This window comes from Otolemur garnettii, unplaced genomic scaffold (genome assembly GCF_000181295.1).
Source record: "Otolemur garnettii isolate 467f Iridium unplaced genomic scaffold, OtoGar3 scaffold00008, whole genome shotgun sequence".
NCBI classification, from domain to species: Eukaryota; Metazoa; Chordata; class Mammalia; order Primates; family Galagidae; genus Otolemur; species Otolemur garnettii.
In genome coordinates this window covers 24,054,486-24,073,982 of record NW_003852403.1, presented here as the reverse complement: position 1 = coordinate 24,073,982, position 19,497 = coordinate 24,054,486, and the positions used below count along the sequence as shown (strand labels likewise).

The following is a 19,497-nucleotide window of genomic DNA, read 5'->3' as shown; positions in this document are numbered from 1 at the left end:
TCAGTCTTCAAGATGTGCTTATGCAAGATTCCAGGTTATACCTCATCTTCGAATTTCTTTCCATGGACCTCAAGAAATATTTGGATTCTATTCCTCCTGGTCAGTTCATGGATTCTTCACTTGTTAAGGTAAGAAGCTTACCTGATTTTTATTATTTAAGCACTATGAATGTAAAGGGTCTACTCTGTTAGGAAGTCTGTGTTTTGTTGGTGGAGGGGAGCTGTGCTTGCAAAAGATGTTAGAAAGTAAAATGGGGCCAGGCCTTGGTCACTTTTGAAGTACTCCCCTTGGCAAAGCTATGCACCAAGCAATGCCAGTGCTTAGTCCAAGCAATTTTGGAACTCTTTTTCTGGTGGCCATCAGAGCTGTTGTTGTACAAGGTCTGACAATTAAGTTTGCGAAGTTGCTACCATTCACTTATGCTGGCAGCACTGTATAAACAACTCTGTAAGCTTTCATAGCTGTGGTATGTCAGTATCTCACAGCTGTGTTCATGTCAACGTGTGGCAGTGTCTTGCTGAGTGGTGTTCATCACTGTTGCATGTTTTTGTGTGCTGTATGATTATAGCTCTGATGATCATTCCAGAAAAAGTTCTGAAATTGCTTGAAAGGTAAACTGTTCTCAGTGCATAGCTTCCCAGGTACAGTACTTCAAAGGTGACCATAGTGATATTCAGCAGTGAGGTATGTAGCACTTTTTCTAGGATGGGTTCTCGAACATTTTTAGACCTCTTATTAAAGCAATAGCATGACAGTATTTTTCTGGTTTATTTTAGTACGTCCTCTTCTCCACACATACTTTTTTGTGTTCAATTTATTTATTTATTTTTTATTAAATCATAGCTGTGTACATTAATGCAATTATGGGGTACAATATGCTGGTTTTATATACAATTTGAAATATTTTCATCAAACTGGTTAACATTGCCTTCATGGCATTTTCTTAGTTATTGTGTTAAGACATTTATGTTCTACATTTAGTAAATTTCACATGTAAGATGCACCATAGGTGTGGTCCCACCAACTACTCTCCCTCCACCCATCCTTCCCCCCTCCCCTCCTACTCCCCTTTCCCCTTCTTCTTGGGCTATAATTGGGTTATAGCTTTCAGAAAGCTATAAATTGGTTTCCTAGTAGGGCTGAGTACATTGGATACTTTTTCTTCTATTCTTGAGATACTTTGCTAAGAATAATATGTTCTTATCCATGTAAACATGAAAGAGGTAAAGTCTCCATCTTTCTTTAAGCCTGCATAATATTCCATGGTGTACATATATGTGTTCAATTTTTGATGAATCAAGATTTATTTTGGTTTAAAATCTGGGGTGCAGATCTAAATACTAAAAAATGATTTTTTTCTCAATTGGCTAGCCAGTTCTGATTTCATGTACACATAGTCCCTGGCTTGTAATGGTTTGGCTTATAGTTTTTCAAATATAGAATGGTATAAAAGTGGTATGTATTAGGAAGCGTAGTTGTGGTATCCATACAATTATTCTGTTTTTCACTTTCAGTATTCTAATCAATAAACTGCATGAGGTATTTAACACTATTATGAAACAACCTGTGTTAGAGGATTTTGCCCAACTTTAGGTTAATACTGTAAGTGTTTAGAGTGTGTCTAAGGTGGGCTAGGCTAAGCTATGATGTTTGGTAGGTTATATCAAAAGCATTTTTGACTTATAATATTTTTAAATTATAATGGGTTTACCAATATATAACCCATCATAATGTGAGAAGCATCTGTATTATATTTCAATTTCAAACTCTGTCAGTATTTTCCTTTGTGTACTTTACGTTTTTATAATACCCACATTACCTTAAATGTCAATTACATTGCCTTTGGCAACAAGTGTCTTGTAAGGGATGTATCTCTGAACTGTTAATTAGCATCTTGTGATAATTGTATCCATTTAAATATATAATCAGAATATCTTCATACCATTTCTTTTGGAATCATACTAGCTTTTCCAAAGAGGAAATGAATGTGTCAGATGAAAGACAGAAAAAATCAACCTTATTCAAGATAGAAATAGAGTTGGCATAAGCATATAGAAGAAAATTCAAGGAACTTTTATGTGGAAAAAAACTAACATGTAACTTAAAGATCAGGGACTAAAACTAAGTAAAAGACTAAATGAGTTAATGTGGAAATAGATAGGTAACTAATTTTTTTCTTAGATATGTAAATATGACATTGTATGGAAATGGGCCTTCCACCCACAAACGTTATTATAAAATGCCCTGAAAGTTTTGGTGGTTATATTATTTCTCTGCACCATAATTGCTTATATATTGGAAACCAATTATTTAGAAAGTCATATGTGTTATGGTTAATAAGCTTCTAACTTATTTATCCTTTTTTCAGAGTTATTTATACCAAATCCTCCAGGGGATTGTGTTTTGTCACTCTAGAAGAGTTCTTCACCGAGACTTAAAACCTCAAAATCTCCTAATTGATGACAAAGGAACAATTAAACTGGCTGATTTTGGCCTCGCCAGAGCTTTTGGAATACCTATTCGGGTATATACACATGAGGTAAGTTTGTATTTTTTGGTGCTTTTGAACGCATATGTTTGCTGAGTTATTTTTTGTCTATTTGTTGAGTAAAGAAAGAAATAATAAATATTGCCTCTCAGCTCCAAATTCACCCTTCATTGTATGCTATGTGAAAAGAACTGATTCTTTCGAATATGTTTTTTTGACAGCTACTGTGTGGCTAAGGTTGTCAACAGAGGGTAATGGAAAGGCATTGCAAGAGAAAAGGGTTGTTCCTTACCATAGTTTTTTTTTTTTTTTTTTTTAATTTCAAAATATTAAGGGAATACAAATGTTTTTGTTACATAGATAGCTTTTATAATGCTGACGTCAGGGCTGTTAGTGAATAAATAGTGTTTATTGCACCTGTGCACCTGTTAGGTTGGTTTTTGCCCCTCCCTTACCCTTCCTGATTTCCAATGACCTTTATTTCTTTCTTTCTGTGTCCACTGATTAGTTCCAAATTATGAGTACATGTGGTGTTTGTTTTTCCATTCTTTAGATACTTCATCCTTGTAGTTTTAAATATTGTCATTATTTCTTCCTGTCAATCTCAGTATTCTCATTCCCTGTTCTCTATATTAAATTCTCCCATTCAAATCATCATGGTCTGTCTCCTGATTGGACCTTCTCTGATACATAATCAAACTGATTAAAAGACAGGTTTTGTTGCTTAAGGAATATCTCTGATACATTGAGAAATTACTGAATATAGTTGTTTTGTTGGTGTTGTATTGCTGGTGTAGCATTTTGGTTTGTGTTTCTGGAAGGAAAGGGAACATTGTATATATAGGATTATTGAAAAAGTATTCTGTAGAGTTTACTCTTGAGCCCTATACTAATGAATGCTCATCTGGTTAGATGTCTTGGCTCCTTGTCCTCCCTTTATCATTTTTCTCATGACTATTCAAACAAATTAAGATTAATTGGTTCTTCTTGGCTTAAATGCTATTGACCTTGTTAGCTTTCATTAGGGGTGCTTACTGTTATGATAGAATAAGTATACTAAAATGGTTGGTTATTTCTAGACCATTATTAAACTGTTATTTGCCTTATTCATGTTTTTTTTTTCATAATTTTAAAAAGTTTTAATTGAGTCAAATTTCAATTAAGTTGCACCATAATTGTACATGTTTATGGGCTATAGGGTAATATTTATATACACATGTACAATGAATGATGATTAAGTTGGAGTGATTTGCATTACCTCAAACATTTATTTGTACTGAAAACATTCAAAATTTTCTATTCTGGCTATTTGAAAATACACAATAAATTAAGTATAGTCACCTTCACAGTGCTATAAAGTGATTGAACTTCTTCTCTAGTTTATAGTTGTATCTTGTGTCCATTAATCAACCTCATCCTATCTTACCCTTGAGTAACTATTATTTTACTCTTCTTCAATGGGATCAGCCTTTTCAGTTTTAGTGAGAATATGTGGTATTAATCTTTCTGTGCCTAGATTATTTCACTTAACAGTATGCCCTCCAGGGTCATCCATGTTGTCAGGAGTGACATGATTTCATTCCTTTTTGTAGCTGAATAGTATTCCATTGGGTATATAAACCATATTTTCTTTATGTATTCATTTGTTGATGGAAACTTAGGTTTGATTCTGTATATTGGCTATTGTAATTAGTGCTGCAATAAATGTGCGAGTGATTAATGTTGCAATAATTATCTCTTTGTGGGTGGTGCCTGTGTCTCAAAAGAGTAGGGCACTGGCCCCATATACCTGAGGTGGTGGGTTCAAACCTGGCCCCACCAAAAACATCAAAAAAAAAAAATTAATCTCTTTGACACAATTGTTTTTTTGTTTTGCATGTGTACACAGCGTGGGACTGCTGGATCATACCACAGTTTTGTTTTTAGTTTTTGAGTAACTTGCATACAGTTTTTCATAGTGGCTATACTAATTTACATTCCCACCAACAGTGTATAGGAGTTGCCCTGCCTTTGTGCTCATCCTTGCTAGCATTTGTTATTTTTTGTCTTTTGATAAAACCATTCCTCCCAGAGACGTGATATCTCATTGTGGTTTTGATTCGCATTTCCCTGATGATTAGTAATGTTGAGTACTTTTTTTTTTGGAGACGGAGCCTCAAGCTATCCCCCTGGGTAGAGTGCCATGGCATGACACTCACAGCAACCTCCAACTCCTGGGCTCAAGCGAGTCTCCTCCTCAGCCTCCCAAGTAGCTGGGACTACAGGCGCCCGCCACAACGCCTGGCCATTTTTTGGTTGCAGCCATCATTGTTGTTTGGTGGGCCCGGGCTGGGGATTCGAACCCGCCACCTTAGGTGTATGTGGCTGGCGCCTTAGCCACTTGAGCCACAGGCACCGAGCCAATGTTGAGTATTTTTGCCACATACGTTTGGGGCATGCATATGTCATTGTTTGAGAAATGTCTATTCAGATCATTTGCCCATTTTTAATTGGATCATTTGGTTTTTTGCTGAAGAGTTGAGTTCCTTGTATATTTTGGATATTAATTCCTTGTCAGATGAGTAATTTGCAGACATTTTCTTTTAATCTGAAGATATTTCCTCTGTTGTTTCCTTTGCTGTACAGAAACTGTTTATAAATCCCTTTAATATAAATTCCATTTGCCTATTTTTGTTTTTGAGGTCTTACCATAATTTTTTGACCCAGGTCAACATCCTGAAGTGTTTACCCTTTGTTTTCTTCTAGCACTTTCGTAGTTTCAGGTCATAACGGTTAAGACTTGAATCCTGTTTGAGTTGATTTTTGGTCTAGTTTTATTCTTTGGTACGTGCGTATTGAGTTTTTCCAGCACCATTTTTTGAAGAAATTGACCTTTCCCCAATGTATTTTGGTAGTTTTGTTAAAAATCACTTGACTTTAAATGTGTGAATTTATTTACTTCTGAGTTTTCTATTCTGTTGCATTGGTCTATATCTGTATTAAATGCGGTACCATGCTATTTGGTTGCTATAGCTTTTGTATTACAGTATATTTTGAAGTTGTATAGTATGACTCCAGCTTTGTTCTTTTTGTTCAGGATGGCTTTGGCTATTCATTTTAGCAGTGTTAATTTTTCCAGTTCTTGAACATGGGGTGTCTTTCCATTTTTTTTTTTTTTGTCAGTGTTTCATTGTAGAGATTGTGCATCTTCATTAACTTTATTCCTAGGTATTTTTATTTTTGTAACTATTGTAAGTGGGATTGCTTTCTTGATTCCCTTTTTTATACCTTTTTTGGCATATAGAAATGCGATTGGTTTTTGTATGTTGATTGTGAGTTTGTGTCCTGCAACTTTGTTAAAATAGTTTATCAGTTCTAAGGGTCTTTTTTTTTTCTTTTGTAGTCTTTGGGTTTTTATAAATATGAGATAATCTCTAACCATAGAGACAATTTGACTCATTTATTTCTAATCTGAATGTCTTTTATTTCTTTCTCATGTTTCTTATACGTGTTATAATGACAAAATCATTTATCATACCTGTACTTTGTACATTATCACCCCAAGTCTGTTACCAGCGCCTGTGATTTGTTTTGTGGGGAGAGATAAGGCTTGTTTAACCCTTTTGATCCTATTACTTTAGTGATTTGAAATGCAAGAAAAGATCTATTATGTTTTTAGCTGTCTTTTTCTTGGATGAATTGACTTTGATCATCTTTGATTTTGTGTACTTAATCAACTGAAATAGTATTATTGGTGGCAATCATACAGCCTTCTATTGTTTTAAGTTTAGGTAATTTAGTGTACCATGTTTATTCAATGTAAAAATTTGCTTTGTAATAGGTAGTAACACTCTGGTACAGATCCCCAGAAGTATTGCTGGGGTCAGCTCGTTACTCAACTCCAGTTGACATTTGGAGTATAGGCACCATATTTGCAGAATTAGCAACTAAGAAACCACTTTTCCATGGTGACTCAGAAATTGATCAACTCTTCAGGATTTTCAGGTATTTTTGTTTTATACCTAAGCTGCTCAAAACTTTTAAGTTAAATAATAAAGGCAACATATAATATGTAACAATGAGATTATATTCGTGCTTTAACTAAGAATTTGTTTTTATATGGTTTGTAGAGCTTTGGGCACTCCCAATAATGAAGTGTGGCCAGAAGTAGAATCTTTACAGGACTATAAGAATACATTTCCCAAGTGGAAACCAGGAAGTCTAGCATCCCATGTCAAAAACTTGGATGAAAATGGCTTAGATTTGCTCTCGGTAAGGAGTGTCCTTTACGTTGTTTTTAACACCATTGATGATTCTGAATAATTTTAATACTTTCTTTTACCTAGGAATTAGGAAGAAACCAACATTTATTGAGCTTGGTTCTGTTATGTCTGTTGTATTACTAGCTTCCATTTAGGTATCCAGAAACACTAGTGATTTTGAGAGGAGGATTTACCATTAGTGCAGGTTTTTTTGGTTTGTTTTTGTTTTTAAAAATGGGTAGCTATGAACATGGAAGGAGAGTGTAGGGTTAATACACATTTTTGTTATTTATAAGTTGCTGAACTGTAGTGGCCTTCCTTTCCAACGTTTTTGTCTACTAGTTTATCCTAAACATACAGATTTTCCTTACTGCGTGGTATTTTTAGTTACAAAAGTTATTATTTGCTTCATGAACTCCATTTTTCAGTTTGTGCCTAGTTTCTTCATCAGAAAGGTTAGAAGGACTACTGTAGTTAAAATCTTTCTCCTCTTAAATTGGTATTCTCCATTAACAGTTTTTTTCCTTATAAACAGGAAAAAGTTAAAATCTGTCAGGATACAAAAGAAATTATGCCAGGCCTGCTTCAAGAAGCTTGTCTTAGAATAGTATTTAAATTTGGAGATTTTAGAAGGAACAAATTTTTATGATTTGTAGTAAATAAAGTTTTGTCAGGTTTAAACAAAGAAAAAAATCTATTGTATCATCAAACACATGTTTTGATTGGTCTTTAGGCATCTTTCACAATTTAGAAATCATTGTACCACCAAATTAAGCTCAGATTTCCCAACACTCAAATACTGTAAATAAGGTTCTCCAGTGTAGCCATAGTTGACGTCTTAGACCATGTAATTCTTTGTTCTGGCCCTGCCCTGTGCGTTGTAGCGTGCTTAGCAGCGTCACCACCCTTTACCCTGTAGATAGATCCCAGAGCACTCTCCTCAGTTACCACAACCAGAGAGGTCTTATTAACAGTCCACTGAGGCACAGAATCTGCCCCAGTTGAGAACTGTTACTATTAATCATAAATTAGACTTGTTTTCGAATTTGAGCATTATTATTCCATAGCTGTATGAACTTGGGCAAATTACTTCCCCTCAGCCTCAATGTCTTCATTTGTAAAATGGGACTAATATCTACCGTCTGTTGTGAGGATTAAGTAGCATAATATTTACAAAGTGCTTCATACAGTGCTGAATACATGGGCATTTGAATGTAACTGGTTAATAAAAGTATCTCTAGTTGATTTGGTTTTCTTTAAGCTTCATATTTCTTTAAGATGAATGTTAAACTTTATCTAGCTTTCTCTGGTGATGTGTAAATTAACTTTAATACTAACTTGTCTGGCCATAATTCATTTAGTGACTTATTTTTAGCTATGTTTACAACCTATGGTGCTGTGGATTTTTTGTTTTGATTTTCTTTTGAAACTTATTGGAAGCTACATCAGAAACCACTATCACTAATTGCTACCATTTCAAGAGTGTTGTAAATAACTCAGATGACCATTAATTCTCAAAGTAAATATAATTAACTAGATATCTTTTCTAAATTTGTCTTGATTTTAAAGCCATCTCTCGGTTTTTGAGATATCTGTGATTTATGGAGCAGATTATTCTAGGTTTGTATCAGTAGTTCTCAACCTTCTTAATGCTGCAACCCTTTAATACAGTTCCTACAGGTCATGACCCACAGGTTGAGAACTACTGATCTAGAGGGTAAAATGTAGGGGGATGAGACATTTATGTGGTTTCACGTTAAACTAATGGAAATGTTCATCTAGTAGAATTTTACTCCAATTATCAGCTTTGCTTTATTGGTAGAAAACTTAAGTCTTTATTGAGTTAAAAAAGAAATGATTAATTTCCTAAATAATTTTTTTCCTCTTTTTCTAGAAAATGTTAGTCTATGATCCTGCCAAACGAATTTCTGGCAAAATGGCATTGAATCATCCATATTTTAATGATTTGGACAATCAGATTAAGAAGATGTAACTTTCTGACAAAAAGTTTCCACGTTCCAGATAGCTGTATTTTTTACTGTTAACTCTATTTTTGTCTTGTATATTTTTCTTTTCTTTGTTGTAAAACTTATGCTGTACTTCATCTTCTAATTTCGAAAATATAACTTAAAAATGTAAATAGTCTATATGAATTTAAATATAATCTGTATATGCGTGTAGATCTCACTGTAACAACCGTTTGTTACTATAATAAAACTATAAATCTAATATTGATGTCAGGAAGTGGGGAAATTTTGAGCTAGCTTAAATCATCCTAATCCTCATGACAGTCCTATTTTCCTATAGTCAGAGAACTACTAAAATTTAGGAAAGTATGCTAAGGTCAAGTTTCGTAATGCTTTGAAGTGTTTCATCTCTGCTTGTTTAAATTTTCATGTCAGTTTTTTTGCCAGGTTGTAACTATACAACCTGCCTAAAGGTGAATATTTTTGTACTGGTATTTCAATTTGTGACCTAAATGTTTTAGGATTCAGGATGAGAACACAATACAGATTTGCAAAATGATGCTGAATTTACAGGAGTTTTCAGTAACTTATAAAACTAACATTAGAGCATGCCAGAGCTTGCTAAGTTTTACAATTAAAGATCAAGGGATATCCACAGCAGGGTAAAACAGTTTTGAAAATTTATGAACCATTCTATTTTTAGGTAAGTTATGAAAGCTTTTTGTCTAAGTGAATTCTTATGGCTGGGTCAGAAGTAATAATTGTAGGAAAGAGTTGCTTGTCTTGGCTTTCAAGTGTGAGTTAAAAATAATTGCAAATTTTGACAGTGTTAGTAGCCTTCTGAAAATGTTCTAATGTACAAGTATTTAGTTAAAATCACTAGCTTTGAGAATTGAATTGTTTAATAATGCTGCACATTGTAATTCTTACTGAGTAGCAGCCTAATTTATTTGCCATAATGAAGAGAAATATAAAGTAGTTTTATTGATTTTTTTTTTTTTTTTTTTAGAGTATATCTATTCTTTTTCTACCCATAACTCCTGTTATTTTTCCTCTTGGTTACCTATGACTAGAATGGACATTCCTGTGTTAATTTTTTTTTTTTTTTTTTTTTACACCCAATTGGTTGATTGGGTATGTAATGAGTGCTTTATCTAATCCATTTTGTCTTGGAAATTTTGCACTCCATAGCGTGAGTTACTTTCTTTGACAGTGGACCTGTAAGATAACAAACACGGTTTGGTTGCCTTGCTCCAGGGTATTTGGTAAAAGCCAGACAGGTGTAAGAGAATGTAAAAGCTATAGATGGAAGTCATTTGGGGTCATATTATAAAGAGTTATGTAAGATTTCTTGGTAGGAATTTGCTAAGTGAAAGGTCACACAATGATTTGAGATGGTGCAGTGGTGTATCTACGGGATTCTGTTTTCTTACCTATATCAAGTGAGACATTGAACTAAATCTGTTTTTCAAATTGTGAATTGCATTCCTTAGTGGTTCAGGACCAGCATTAAACACCAACTCATCCCCATCCCCAAGTAAAATAAAAACTATCAATGTATCCAGTATAATTAATTATACATTAGTGGGTGGCACAAATGTTTGGGGCATTATAGATAGGGCAGGAGCAACATACAACTTCACTGCGTTTGCTATATGGAGTCTAATTGTTTGAAAAGTCAGTAATGCATCAATTTGGAAATGACGTGGTAGACCAGGAAAATGACATAGATAGTAGAACACTGTCATCAATTGCTATAATGAGTGACCTACTTTTGATCCTGTTAACAACTTAAGTGACTAGGTGAAAAGCTACTGAATTAAGTCCTTATCTCATGCATATATTTTGAGCTTAGTGTGCACAGTGATACTACTGACAAATTTAATTTTAAAACGCAGCTTGACTGTAGGCCAGTGGTTCTTAAGTCTATTATATACTAGAAACATGGAGCTAACTCTGTCACTACCCTAAACAATTCTGACTTTAAAAATTTGGAAATGTATCCCAGGCATCTGTTTTTTAAGAAGCTCCCCACACTGATTTTGATGAAGCCGTTTATCGGTGGTGAGTTTGACAATTTTGGGCTTATATCTAGTTTTAGTTATCCGAAAGCTTCATTGCATCATGCAATATTTTTGACTTATTTTATTCTGTACTCTTAGTAGAGGTATTTTTCATGTGTAGTCACTAATATAATACTTTCATATACTTGAGCACACTGTGATAACTGCTCTGAAGAGAAAATGTTTAATGTTATCCCTGGTCTCTAGAAGAGGGTTTTAAAACAATTTTTTTTAATTTGAATAATAGGCTGTGATGATGCAAAGAATTTCATACATAATGTACAATAAAATTTTATTAATTTATGTGGGTGTGGCATATGTAAATTAAAGTTTTGAAAAAACTATCTTAGAATTGAGTTAATAAAACAGTCTAGTGGAAGGTTTATTGGGGAGTGAAATTAATAGGCTAAAATAATTTTTAATTAGTAAAATGATACTGTAAAGGGTATTTTAATTTCAGTTTAATATGAGAGTATAAATTTTTAGGTTACAGTGTTTTCACTTTTTTTTTTTGAGGCAGAGTCTTACTTTGTAACCCTTGGTAGAGTGCTGGGGTATCACAGCTCACAGCAACCTCAAACTTGGGCTTAAGCAATTCTCTTGCCTCAGCTTCCCAAGTAGCTGGGACTACAGGTACCCACCACAATGCTGAGCTTTTTTTTTTTTAAAGAGATGGGGGTCTTGCTCTGACTCAGGCTGTTCTTGAACTTGTGAGCTCAGGCAATCATAAATAAATAAATAAATATTTGAGAAGACTAGAAAGCGCTTTTTTTTTTCCCCCTTTAGCAAAGGATCAGTGTCATTCATGTTTCAGTAGTGGCCATATTCAATTTGGAGTCAGTGGGGGTTCATAGCACTATAGAATCATTCTGCATTGTGAATAGGCAGAGATGTGGAGTAAAGAAAGTAGAGAGCGTTGTTTAAATGGGTTTGGGACAAGATGGATAAAGTCATGAATGAAAAAGGAAAAAGAAGGACCCTGAAGAGGGAAAGCTATTTCAGACTTACAAAAGTGGGACAGTGATGATGAGGATTGTGAGTTTAGTCTGGGAAAGAGGTGACATTTAATGAAGTATTTGGAGCTAAGAGTAGTGGTCAGTCCCATGTCTGAGCATGAATACCAAGTTTTGAAGACCCCCTTAGAAGATTCAGAAGAATTGTATGGGGAGTCACAGACTTGATTGAGGAGGAAAAAGGCCTCACAAGCAATAAGCAGCATTTCTTTAGAATGCTGAAGGTCAGTAGTCCTTGGATTAAGGTCTCTTGAAGAGCTTGTTTAGAACAGATAGGTGAGCCTAGTTATGCGATTTCTCATTCAGTGGGCCTGCTGTGGCCTGTAAAATACTTTCCAAACAAGTTTCCAGATAATGATGCTGATGAAACCATCAACCATCAACCAGGGACTGCTTTGAGAATCACTTTGAAGGTGGTTCTCAGAATTCTAGAGAGCTGCAGAGCGGCTCAACTATTTGGTCAACACTTCCAGTTTGTAGAGGAAGCACAAAGGTGCTGAGGGAGAAACTGACCTAAGGCCAGGCCTGCATGGACACGTTGAACTGGAATTGGAACCTAAATCTTACATTGTCATTGTTGGGAAAATTGTCATAATGTTGAGATTCTACGCTTTAGAGCCAGACGTTTGGGATTTGGTTCCCTGTTGTGCCTGTTATGTCTGTTACCTTGATCAAATCACTCTCTTATTTCAGCGGCTCTACAGTGGAGGTCATAAATACTGCGTTGTAAGATTGTCATGAGGGGTGGAGGTAGGGTTGCTAGGTGTCCTGTATATATAGGACATGTCCTGACTCTGTCAGGATGGCCTAAATATCCTGTCCTAAGCCTTTTTTAATGCATTACAAAAATTAGGCAGTTAGAGCTATTTTTCTGCCATAGTAATTTGCACTTAAATGCATTAAATGGAAAGTAAGTAAAGTTCTTGGTACATGGCAATGTTTTTTCCTTTGAACTCTCATAGCACTTTTTTCTCATCTTTATAACACTTTTGTCTCTCATCACACACAGGCACATTCATTTTTCTCCGTTACTAAACTGGAAGTCCAAAGAGCAGAGGCCGTGTCTTTTTCTTTCATCTTTACTGTCATGGTCGTCTTTAACGTTGTCCAAAGATAGGGACATCACACCTTTCATAATAATAGCTACTAATACTGTACATCTATGAACAATAATTATATATTTTTTCACAGCAACCTAGTAAAGGAAATGGGTATCATTGTATAGACATGCAAGTGAAGTGCGTGTATTAGAGCTTAAGTAACTTGGTGAAAGTCATGAGGCTAATAAAGCAAGGGACTACAGACCTTTCCGACTTCAGACTATTCTCTTTCCATGGCATGATGTTGATTTCCTAAATGGAACATGTATTTAGTTTCTAAGGCTTAAGAGGAAAGAACTAAAGAAACAAGCAAATGTTAAACCCAATGCCAAGTTCAGGGTTGTCAAAACCAATACTACAAGCCTACCTGCCTCATTAGCACTGAGTCTCCTGACAGATTATCACATTCTTCTACTTCAAAGTTGAAAGGACAGTGGTCACCAAAGTAAGGTACAATTTTGAGTCCAGCTGTGTTTCCTATCCCACTTAGGTAGCAATATTCTCTTTTATGCAGGAAACTCAACTGCTGCATATTGTCCTAATGTGTCCCCTCCCCACACAGACACATGCACTTCCCACATCACAGAATTAACAGGGCTCTTAAATTTTGGCTCTCCTTATTTATAAGGATGACCCAGATTGGACAGTCATAATATACCATGACCTCTTAAAACCCATCACGGCCCTTGTGCTATAGAAACCTTGAGAGAATGAAGTTACCATAAACTGGGAAGACACGACTAACAAGCCTGAAAGACATCTCAGGAGAGAGCTGAGATGATCAGAGATAAGAAAGGTTCTTAGGAACATGGTGTCCCTGGTTTGGGTCCTGAGGCTCTGGTTTCTGCACCACTGCCTTAGAATTTGCAAACTAGCCAGCATCCTTCCTAGGTGCAGGAGTTGTGTTTTTGCTTAACTTACCTTGTGTTTCTGTTTAAATGTCAGAGTCACAACTGATGTAGTCAATAGCAATACCAAGGCAATTTGGTAAATACTTTTACCTGTGTAGTTATGCATCTTTTAATAATTAAATATTACTGTTTATACTGCGCATGTTATGAAACTGATGTATAAGTGTGTTGTATGCCTGTTGACCTTTCAAAGGACCTACAAACTTGAGGAGTGTTCTCTATGGCTCCTGCTCTTTTACCAGTCAGTCAGGAATCTACTACAGATTTCTGTGGGCAGTCATTCCTTTCTTTGAGGTAGAATTTACAAAACCACACTATTTTTCTCTATTAAGGAAATAATGCAATAAAAGAAGAAAGTCTTTGGAGAATTTATTTGCTAATGATTGTTAGTACTTTATAAAGAGCTTTATAGTAATTGAGTACTGTAACATTTCAATAGAAGCTTCCTGTACTTATAAAAATGCGTTCATCTGGCTCGGCACCTGTAGCACAGTGGTTACGGCACCAGCCACGTACACAGGAGCTGGCGGGTTCCAGCCCGTCCTGGGCAGCTAAACAACAACAAAAAAATAGCTGTGTGTTGTAGTGGGCTCCTGTAGTCCCTGCTACTCTGGAGGCTGGGGCAAGAGACTTGCTTAAGCCCAAGAATTGGTTGTTGTAAGCTCTGACGCTATGGCACTCTACTGAGGGTGACATAGTGAGACTCTGTCTCAAAAAAAAAAAAAATGCTCTGAACTATAAAACCTCAAGAATAATTATACTCTTCTTTCTTACATAGAAAGAAAAGATACATTTCCCAACAAAACACAGTCATTTGTCTTAGTGGTTTTGGTATCATGATAAATGTATTCATATGCAAGAAAATATAAATGTGTTCTTCATGAAGTGGGAAACAGCATTTGCTCCATCTTACATCTTGCTAGACTCTGATAAGTTTTAGAGATGTGCTATAGCTTCTCATTTAAAATACTTCTCATGCACAAGCACTAATGGGAAATGGCAAATGCACAACATATTGCAATTTCCCAGGTGAACATAAAATGCTCCATTTTGACCAGTCCACATCCATCTACAGCCCCCTGAACTGAATGACAAATGCAGTGTTTGCGAGCTCGTAATAACCCAGCCTAACAGAAGGTCATGGTTTGGACAGACCCCTCACCACCCCCACCCTCTGCTGGCCTGAAATTGGGTGTTTATTATGTAACTTATGTGTTTCGGGGAAACAAATCTCATTTCCTAGCTTGTGAAATCATAAAATACTAGAATTGAATCAATGTTGGATGTCATTCAGTTCAATCTCTACTTTCCCAATGAGGAGCCTGTAGGTTTTTGGCAACAGAGTGAGAAATAGAAACTAGGTTTTCTGACTTAATATTTAAAAGGTATTTCTACTCTCTTTAAAATTGGCTCAGATGGAGAAGTAGGAATCAATAATGGAGTCACTGAAGAAATGTATTTTGGGGATAAAACAGGCAGGAGAGAACCCAAATGACTAGTATGGAGAAAATACAAGTCAAAGTTGCACAGAAAGGGTTTTCTGTTCCTGTAAATTAAATAGAAGTGGAAGTAGCTGTAGAGCAAGCCTGTTGTAATGCTGGGTGTGGGGTGTGTTCTCTGCAAGAGCAACAACTATTTAACTTCTCTACCTCCCTTCAGAGGGTAATTGGACATTTAACTCAAATACTGCAGGTATTTTGAAACACCCATATTTCAAATAAAGCAACAACCCCAAACAAACTTTATCCAACTGCAGTTTAATTAAAAGCATGTACCAGATAACAAAGGTGTTGTGATAGTTAATATTCCATACTCATACGGTCTCTACTGAAATACATATGTATAAAAAGGAAAAAGGCAAAGGATCAACTTCATCTAGTTTATCCTTTTTTCTAGAGAATTATCTCATATTACCATGTTTGGAATATTTCCTAGCATGGCCAAAAAGCAAGGAATAAACAACAATAATTCATTGTGCCTAATGGCATAAAATAAAAGGATTATTCACAAACAGAAAACTGGACTTTCAAGCAGATGTTTATTTAAATACAAACAGCAACTCCTACTTTTCTTGTTATCTCCAATTACGTGATGCAACATTTTTACCAGAAGAAGTGCCTTTTAAAAACAGCCTTCCAGGGAGTGAATAAACAAGACTATATTTGGCTAACAGCTGCTTTTGGAAAATGAGAGGTCAGCAAAGCTGAATGTTGTTTAAAGAAAACTAATTATCCAGCTACCTTTGACTTAGATCAGAGTAAATAAAGCACTTCCTGATTTGCCCTGAAATGTTTCGTCTCGGATTTAAATATTAGGCATTAGTCAGACATTTCACTTCTTCCATCATCTGCCATGTGGATCCAATGCGCTTGAAGACCGATTCCTGGGCTTGGTGGTGCCCCAATGCCTCCTTATATTTTCTGGAGCTGTACAAAGCTCTGGCTTCTTTGCTTGTTCACCATCCACTATGTATGGTGCTGTTTATGGTCACATTAAAATCTAGGTAACATGATAATACAGTAGGGTTGCACTTGTAGGCATTTAATTATGCAAATGTAAATTATGTAAAGTTTATGAGTAATGTCTCATGATAGGTGTAAAATTTGAAACACTGCAAATACCCCCAGTTTTTGAAAATTAATTTCAAGATTGGCAAGCCAGCTATGCGGTAAACTGGTTTATACATTTGCCACAGAGCACTTTGGCTGGTAAAGAGAAACACCTGCCCCTCGGCTGGGTTCCTGTGCGTCAGCCTGTGGTTTCCCTGGAGGTACCTGTGGCGATGAGTCTTTAACTTGTTACAACATTTGCCGTTCTTATAATTTAAAAATCTTTATATTCTGAAACAATCTCATCTGAGGAATCGTTAAGGGAGAGTTGACAGCACTACCGCTGAAAAGTGGGCCTGAGGATTAAGAATTTCTGAACAAACTTGAGATGTGTTTTTAATGTCACAAAGAAGGCCAAACAACGCCCATGGTACATTTGAGAGCGAGTACACCATAAAACGTTAGTAATAATCTTGAGAAAATAAAAATGTGATACAATAGTTACAGATATCGAGGAAGGGTCTCTAATACTTATTCCTATGCAAAAATCTATTGAATTGTGCAAATTCTTCAACAACATTTCCTCTGTATAAAATCTGGTATGTGATTTTCATGTTAGTAGAAAACGATTCTGGGACAAGCACAGATGTAATGGTTCTGTAAATATCTGTTTATACAGTAAGTATTGAGCACCTATTATGGGCCAGACATTGTGCTTGGACGTGAGGACATAGATCTGAACTAAATAGAGAATAGTCCTTTCCTTGGTGGAGTTATATCCCCTTCAGAGGGAAGGCAGATTATAAGCAAGCAAATGAATGTAATAAGATTTTAGAATGTGACGTCTCCTGATTCATGAGACTGAGACCAGTTGAGATACCGTCAGAATTCTATACCTAATATGAAGGGCAGAAGTGCCAGCCCAGCTGAACACAGGCTTCCCAGAGATTCAGTCACCACTCCTGATTGTTTGAATGGTCTAATTGAGGTCTACTTTGACATCCTGCTCCTGGACCGTGTTTCCTGTCCCATATGCTATTTATGTTAAGACCATAAATATTAATTTAGAGTAATAATAAGACGTAAATCAATCTAATTAACATAGTTAATTAAAAAATAGTTAAATCCAAGCCCAACAAAAACCATGCCATAAGGGTTTTGTTCCTCTGTTAAACTGATAATTAAAACAGTGATGTATAGAATAAAAAAGGAACTGGCTCAGAACTAAGGGCTGCCACCGGTCCTCAGGCCTAGAGATGGACAGTCCCCAGGCTAGCTTTAAACAACTTTCTCTTTGTAAAAGGAAAAAAAAACCACCTTTCTCTTTGTGTCTTGACTCTTCCTTTTTCCTCATCCTCTCATCTCTGCCAGTCACAGGGAAAGAACTCATAGTGTAGTGAAAGGCTGGTCCCCAACAGCATATTTGTAAGGAAATGACTCTTAAGAATGTTTCCCACAACTCTTAGCATAGGCTACATAATTTGTGGGTGGGCTCAGTGTGAAAAGAAAGTGCTGGACCTCTTGTTCAAAAGTTACTGAGAAATTCCAGACAGCAGCAGCAGAGCATTAAACCAAGCGTAGGGCCCGGCTAGGTGCACAGATCACACACCCAGGAAACTGGCCCTGCTCGGATCCTTCAGCCAAACAAAGAAAATGAGGGGGAGAAGGGAGATTTGAGGCTGGGTGTGGTGTCTCTCGCCTGTAATGCTAGAACTCTGGAGGCCAAGGCGGGTGGACTGCCTGAGCTCATGAGTTTGAGACCAGCCTGAGCCAGAGTAAGACCTCGTCTCTCAAAAAATAGCCCAGTGTTGTGGCGGGCGTCTGTAGGCCCAGCTACTTGGGAGGCTGAGGGAAGAGAATCCCTTAAATTCAAGAGAGGCTGTGAGCTGTGATGCTACCGAGGGTATCAAAGTGAGACTGTCTCAAAAAAAGAAGGGAGATTTGGAGGAGGGTGAAGTTTGGAGGGCTACTGTCCCCTGTGGGGAGTGGTTCAGAGGGAAACCTTGAGTAGCTCAGAAACACCATCCTTGCCATCATGAGAGACAGAGCCAGTGCCTGCTTGGAGCCTGAGCAAACTAAAAACTAACTCTGACTGGGAGTGTAACTTCTCCCGTGAAATCAATAGGACTGTGAGGACAGTGCCACCACTATGGGACTTGCCTGCATGTCCCGAGGTGCTGGGGCAAGGGTTGATTGGCCCCCAGATTGGGGCCAAGAGGAAGACAAAGTTGGACAGGGGCTGTCTTGGGCCAGTGTGCCCTTGACAGTCACAAGCCCTGCCTTCAAAACAAAGGTAACCGAGTCTCTTCCTACCACTGAGAGTAGCCAGGATCACGTCACTCATAATCCTCCAAGCACCTTTGTAAAGTTAAAATTTAATGTACAGGGTGTCCGTAAAGTTCATGTGTAAATAAAAGTAGACAACAACATGTTTTAAATTGCATATGAGCTATGACCACTCTGTATTGTTTCAGATACGTTAGAAATGATTATACATTGCCCCCATGTATCCATCATCCGGCTTCATTATTATTACATTTGAAACCCTTATCATATCTCTCCCTGATCAAATCCCCTTTCCCCACTCAAATAAAGATTTCTTTATGTTTTTACATTCTTCAACTTTTACAATCCATCTATCGTCATCATATTGCATATGAATGGTATTACAAGATATATTTTGAAATTTATTTTGTTTGGCTCCACTTTGTGAGATTTCTCCGTGTTGATAAATGCAGCTATAGTTCATCTGCTCTCACTGCTGACGGTGTTTCACTGGATGCCTTGACTATAATTCATCCGTCTCTTCTGCAGACAAGCGCTTGTTTCTCATGCATTGTCTTTATGAACAGGGGGCCTATCAGTTTTACTAAGTATGTCCCCATTTGCTCATGTGCAATGTTTTTGTTTGTTTTGCAGATCCAAGCCTCACCCTTCCCCTGTTTTCTGCCTTTCAGGGAGCAGACCCGCCCACGCACATAGGTTCCTTTCCCAAGTGTGCTTCTGGGTATAGCCCCAGAATGCGCTAGTGGGAGAGTGCAAGGGAGAGGGAAGAGAAGCCAGAGAGCTATGTCCCTCCCTCCCTCTGTCTCAGTGTCACTTGTGCACCTCTAGTGCCCGCTGGAAGGCCCACCTTGGTTCTAGCTTTCTCCCAGAAACTCCAGT

At 36.7% G+C, this 19,497-nt stretch overlaps 1 protein-coding gene across 1 annotated transcript in view; it reads left to right on the top strand.

The window, feature by feature from the left end:
- CDK1 (cyclin dependent kinase 1) overlaps positions 1 to 9,171 on the top strand; it is a 19,905-nt gene extending 10,734 nt beyond the window's left edge. Inside the window, exons 4-8 of the mRNA XM_003783636.3 lie at positions 1 to 128; positions 2,369 to 2,539; positions 6,309 to 6,472; positions 6,598 to 6,739; positions 8,624 to 9,171. Coding sequence (XP_003783684.1) covers positions 1 to 128; positions 2,369 to 2,539; positions 6,309 to 6,472; positions 6,598 to 6,739; positions 8,624 to 8,722 — 704 coding nt within the window. The 3' untranslated portion in view covers positions 8,723 to 9,171. The remainder of the gene's footprint in view (positions 129 to 2,368; positions 2,540 to 6,308; positions 6,473 to 6,597; positions 6,740 to 8,623) is intronic.
- The last annotated feature ends 10,326 nt before the right edge of the window (positions 9,172 to 19,497 follow it).